Source organism: Buceros rhinoceros, unplaced genomic scaffold (assembly GCF_000710305.1).
Source record: "Buceros rhinoceros silvestris isolate BGI_N320 unplaced genomic scaffold, ASM71030v1 scaffold580, whole genome shotgun sequence".
Lineage (NCBI taxonomy): Eukaryota > Metazoa > Chordata > Aves > Bucerotiformes > Bucerotidae > Buceros > Buceros rhinoceros.
The window spans coordinates 94497-100200 of record NW_010391073.1 but is presented as its reverse complement, the minus strand read 5'-3'; the positions used below and the strand labels follow the sequence as shown (position 1 = coordinate 100200).

Here is a 5704-nt window from a genome sequence, read left to right as displayed (position 1 = left end):
AGCGGTTCAAGACTTCGTTTTGCCCCAGAAGGAGTCTTTTGCATGTCTTATTAGAAATGGAGCAAAATGGCATGGAGTTTATTCTCATTTTTATAATTTAATGGAGATGGGACAGTGTTACCTTGTGTATTTATTATGAATGTCCTCAGTGGAGTGCATCACACTGAGTTCAGCTCCTGACTAATGAGTTTCTTTAATCTGTTCTAGTCTGTAGTAGATGACTGGGTTGAAGCTTATAAACAAGACAGAAACGTGGCAGTTCTAGATCTGATCAACTTCTTCATTCAGTGCTCAGGCTGTCAAGGTAATTTGCCCTCTTAGTAGCCCTTCCATTGTCCTTGTGTGAGAGTAGTCTGAAGTGTGCTTTCTAGAATGGAATTTTTCTCTCCAGTGGATCATGTGCTTATACTCTGTGCTGTTCTGTTAAGACAAACTCCAGAGGGGCAGGACGATAGTGAAGAATGTTGCTGGTTGAATTCTTTGTCTCTATGTTTACAGCACACCAGCTCTCAGAGTCGCATTGGAATGTGGTTTGCAAGGTCAGGTTTCTGAAGTGGCTGTCGTGTCACATCGCTTTGCAGAATTTCCACATAGGAAAGATAGTTTTGATGACCGTCTTAATTAAAATCCACTGTTTCGGTTGCCAATTGTTTTGTAATTTCTTAGTATCTTTTGTCTTGCTAGTATATTTGTTTGAAAATAAACAACTAGCAAATTAAGTTCCCTGCTTTGGTGGCTAGGAAAGCAATGTCTTGACTCATTGCAGTTACTTTTACCAGAGGGCTGTGAAGCTGTTTATTTCATAACAAACAGTGAGGCACAGTGACTTCTGGGGACAGTCTGCTAGCGAAATCCTTCAGGATGGCAAGTAAGAGTTTTAAGAAGACTATTCTGTTAGTTTGAAACTTTTAAGTGTATTTAAGCAGCTAGAATGTACCTTTTACATTTCAAATTTTTTCCAGGTCTTTGACTAATATGCCTTCTTTTACGGGAAATGTTTTGGGGTCTTTGACTAGTAGTGGGAAAAACTATAGTAAATCCTTGAAGTAAATGAATGGACAGAGAAAACAGCCATGCCAGACAGCACAGGGCAGACTTCTCCAGTCTGAATTTTAGTTTTGGTTCATAACTACTTAAGTGTCTCCCTATATAAATATATATATATTTGCCCATGCCAGCGTAAACAGAGATAAAAGAGTCCCTGTTTCTTGGTGTTTCTAAATTTAAAACAAAATCCTTACTGTGCTTTGGCCTTGATTAATCTAATACAGTTGTTGGTAATTCTTCTTGTTAAAATATTACTTTTCTAGGCATGGTAACAGCAGAGATGTTTCAAAGTTTGCACAAGAAGGATGTCATGCGAAAAATGACAGAGACCTTTGACGAGGTGGGCACAACTTTGACTTTGCTTGCCTTTTTTATGCAAACAAGAAGTTCTACCTTAATAGCCAACCTGGACAGAGTTCCTGCTGCTTATGGAGAGCTGTGTCCCATTTCCTTAATTTAGGAAAATAATCCTATTTTTCATAGGAAAAATTTGGTATTGAAATGACCCATTTTAGCAGCAGCAGGTATTTTTTGGTTTTTATAAGTCACTTTTATTTTCAGAGTTTTATTAGGGTTATCTAACTGCAGTCTTCCTGAATCTGGCTTTCTTTTAGGAGTTCTATTGATAGTGCCTTTATGGAGGTACATATAACCTGGCATTGCAGCAGGTAAATGGTTCCTTTGGTATTTGGTTGACAGGTCCTTCTAAAAATACTAATACAGATTAGTGATGAGTTAATTCAAGGATATTTTTTGCTGATCTTTTTATCTTAATTGTTTCCTTCTGTTTTACTGACAATATGAATTTTTATAAATGTATTATGTCATATGAAAGAAGAAAAATGCTCCTCTAATTTTTAGAGAATTGTCAAAAAGTGGTGAAGATCTCATTTCTTGAGGATTGTTAAGAGAAATGCATGGCTTTACAATACTGTTTCTCTATGTGGCTAATTATGCCAACGTCAAATTTTCTGCAGTGCTCTCACAGTTGCTTCCGTGCCTTTTTTCTGTATTTGCCACTGCTGAACTGATTTGTCAGGCAGCAGCCATCAGCCTTGCTTTAACTGAGTATCTCTCAAAAACCAGCTGCTGTAGAAATTCCCAGAGGATGAATTTGCCAACATGGTTTTCCTCATTTTGGAAGTGCAGTAGCACTTGGGCTAATTTTTGGCAGAAATGATCTGATAGTTGTCTGGCCATATGAGTTAGTACTTTGGCACTACTTTCCCAACTGAATTAGCCCTGCATGGCACTTGTGATAGGGCAGGCACTCTGAAAGGTACGAAGATGTGATTGTGTTACAGCTCTGTAACCTTTTCACCTGCCCTTGTGGGCCAAAAGTAAGGTTCTACAGTGGCCTCAGAAGATGTGTTCTGCATGCCGTGAAAACAAAGTAACTTTTTTTGGGTTGCGGTATTTTGATGCGCTACCATAGTAGCTTTACGGTTCCATTAATTAATTGTAACGCTGTATCCATATACCAATGCTTCCTCCCAAAATTCTCCCTATTGTTAGTGGGAAATGTTAGTGGAGTTTAGTCTGGCAAGAAATGTGTAAGGGCAATGAGAAAAGATTCCACAAATGTATCAACAGAAAAAGGAAGACCAAGGAGAACACTGGCCCACTGCTAAATGGAGCGGGGGGCCTGGTGGCAAAGGACTCAGGAGAGCCCATGGTACTCCATGCCTCCTTTGCCTCTGTCTTTACTGGTAAATCTGCCTTTCTGAAATAACAAGTGCCTGAGACCAGAGGGAAAGTCTGGAGCAAAGAGTACCTGCCCTCTGCAGGAGGGGATCAGGCTAGGGAACACTTAAACGTACTGAACGTATATAAGACCGTGAGATCTGACAGAATGTACCCAGGAGCGCTGAGGGAGCTGGCTGATGTCATTGTGAGGCCCCTTTCGATTATCTTTGAAAGGTCACAGATCTGAGAAAAGTCTGGAGCAAAGAGTACCTGCCCTCTGCAGGAGGGGATCAGGCTAGGGAACACTTAAACGTACTGAACGTATATAAGACCGTGAGATCTGACAGAATGTACCCAGGAGCGCTGAGGGAGCTGGCTGATGTCATTGTGAGGCCCCTTTCGATTATCTTTGAAAGGTCACAGATCTGAGAGAGATTCCTGCAGACACAAAAGAAAAAAAAAGTCACTTCTCTTTTCAAGAAAGGCAAGAAAGAGGTTCTAAGGAACTCAGGCTGGTCAGCCTCACCTCAATCCCTGGAAAGGTGATGAAGCAACTAATTCTGGAAATAATGTCCAAGCATATGAAGGACAAGAAGGGGATCAGTAGTCGCCGATGTGGATTTACAGAGGGGAAATTGTACTTAACCAACCTGATAGCCTACTATAATGAAGTGACTAGCCTGGTGGATAAGGAAAGAGCAGCAGATGTTGTTTATCTTGACTTCAGTAAGATTTAATACTGTCTCCTGTAACATGTCCTCATAGACAAGCTGTTGAAATCTTAGTTAACTGGGCATCAAGATGGACTGAAAACTGGATGAACAGCCAGGCCCACGAGGCAGTGATCAGTGGCATGAAGTCCAGTTGGAGGCCTGTCACTAGTTGTGTACTCCAGGATTTGATATTTGGACCAGTATTGTTTAACATTTTTAACAGCAACCGGAACAGCAGGGCAGAGTGTACTCTTAGAAAGTTTGCAGGTGATACAAAACATGGAGGGCAAAGCTGCTAGACCAGGTGGTGGTTGTGTTGTTCAGAGACACCTCAGCAGACTGGAGAGTTGAGTAGCGGGGAACCTCACAAAGTTCTACAACAGGGAACCCCATGAACCTGGAGATGAATAACCTCATGCATCACTATATGCTGGGGGTTGACTGGCTGGAAGGCAACTCTGCAGAGTAGGATCTTGGTGTCCTTGTGGATGACCAGATGAACAAGAGCCAGAAACATGCCCTCACAGCAAAGACGACCAGTAACCTCCTGGGCTGCATTATGCAAAGCATTGCCAGCAGGTCCTGGGAGGTTATTCTTCCTCTCTGCTCATACTAATGAGACTGCATCTGGAGGGCTGAGTCAAGTTTTGGGCTTTCCAGGACAAGAAAGAAGCAAAGACGACCAGTAACCTCCTGGGCTGCATTATGCAAAGCATTGCCAGCAGGTCCTGGGAGGTTATTCTTCCTCTCTGCTCATACTAATGAGACTGCATCTGGAGGGCTGAGTCAAGTTCTGGGCTTTCCAGGACAAGAAAGAGATGGATTTACTGGAGTGAGTCCAGTGAAGGGCCACAAAGATGATTAATGATCTTTCATATGAGGAGTGGCTCAGAGAGTTGAGCCTGTTTAGTCTGGAAAGAAGAATCTCATCCATGTGTAAAAAATATGCAATAGGATGGAGCGAGGAAGAGGAAGCCAGGCTCTACTCAGTGGTGCCCAATAAGCACAAAGGCAGGCCAGGATGGGCAGTGGACACAAACTGAAATGTGTGAAATTTCACCTAATACACAATAAAACACTTCTAATGTGAGGGTAGACAAATAGTGGAACAGATTGCCCAGGGATTGTGGAGTGTCCATCTGCGAACATATTACAAAGGTGACTGCACGTGGTGTTACCCAACACTGAGAGACAGACAGGTGCTCGGGAATCCGTGGCAGAAGGATGATGGCACTAATTGTAGTTACAATTAAAGCTTTATTTTCTGAACAGGTATTATGATTAGTATAGTGCAGAATTTATGATTAGAATGATGCAGGATTTCTACAAGCAGAACCAATATAGTAGCATAATACAGAATTTATAATACAACTTTCGATTTCTAATCACCTAAGTAATACAGAATTCGTAACACAATTTAACATAATTTCTCATCACCTATATGTACCTTCTGCAGATCTGGTCAATCTTAATATGTGGTTTGCTGTATCAGTGTAACAATTATAATTTCAATAGACTTGAAAATCATATAAAGGAATACAAGTCACTCACACAGTCCTTGGAGGAAGCAGGTGATGGTGAAGGTGTCCTTGCCACTGGAGGCTCAGTGAGTCTTGCTGACCAGCAGCAGCTCTGGTCCAAGTTCCCCACTTAGGCCTTGCATCCACTTGATTTTATGGACAGTGCTCTGTGTGCTTTGGTATTTCCGTGTTCTGCAACGGGGTCATCATTCCATGTGGCTGGCTGGCTGGCTGGGACCTTCAAGGCTGTCGCGACACGAAACAGAGCTCTGGGCTGAAGTGGGACGAATCACTCGAACGCCAATGTGGAGTGAGACCCGTTTATTGTTTACATTACATCCCAATTTATAGACTCTTGTCCACTCGACTAACTACATGGTGATTGGATAGTGACTCTGTTACACAGACAGCACACAGCTCTTAAAGCACTATAATTGGTTAAAAGGGGTTAGACCCCACGTGGTGAGTGTTGTGATTAAAGCTACCAAAACAAGGCCAGTATAGATAATATTTCCCACACGATAACATTGCAGCTGGGTTCAACTAGTAAGTTTCCCAGAGAGAGAGTAGCATATTTTCATAGTTCCAATTTTTGCTAGAAAAATACACCAACAAAGGCCAGTAAGGGAGGGAGAAATCAGCCTTGCATCCAGGAACCTTGAGGCCCGTAGAGTGGGGAAGAAGAAATCTGTTTGGTTTGTCTGCATGGTTCACAGGACCTCTAGGGCTTAGTAATGA

The 5704-nt window shown here is 42.1% G+C and overlaps 1 protein-coding gene across 1 annotated transcript in view; it reads left to right on the top strand.

Annotated features, from left to right (window-relative positions):
• LOC104496707 (cohesin subunit SA-2-like) overlaps positions 1-5704 on the top strand; it is a 59815-nt gene that overhangs the window by 5030 nt on the left and 49081 nt on the right. Inside the window, exons 4-5 of the mRNA XM_010139869.1 lie at positions 208-304; positions 1311-1387. Coding sequence (XP_010138171.1) covers positions 208-304; positions 1311-1387 — 174 coding nt within the window. The remainder of the gene's footprint in view (positions 1-207; positions 305-1310; positions 1388-5704) is intronic.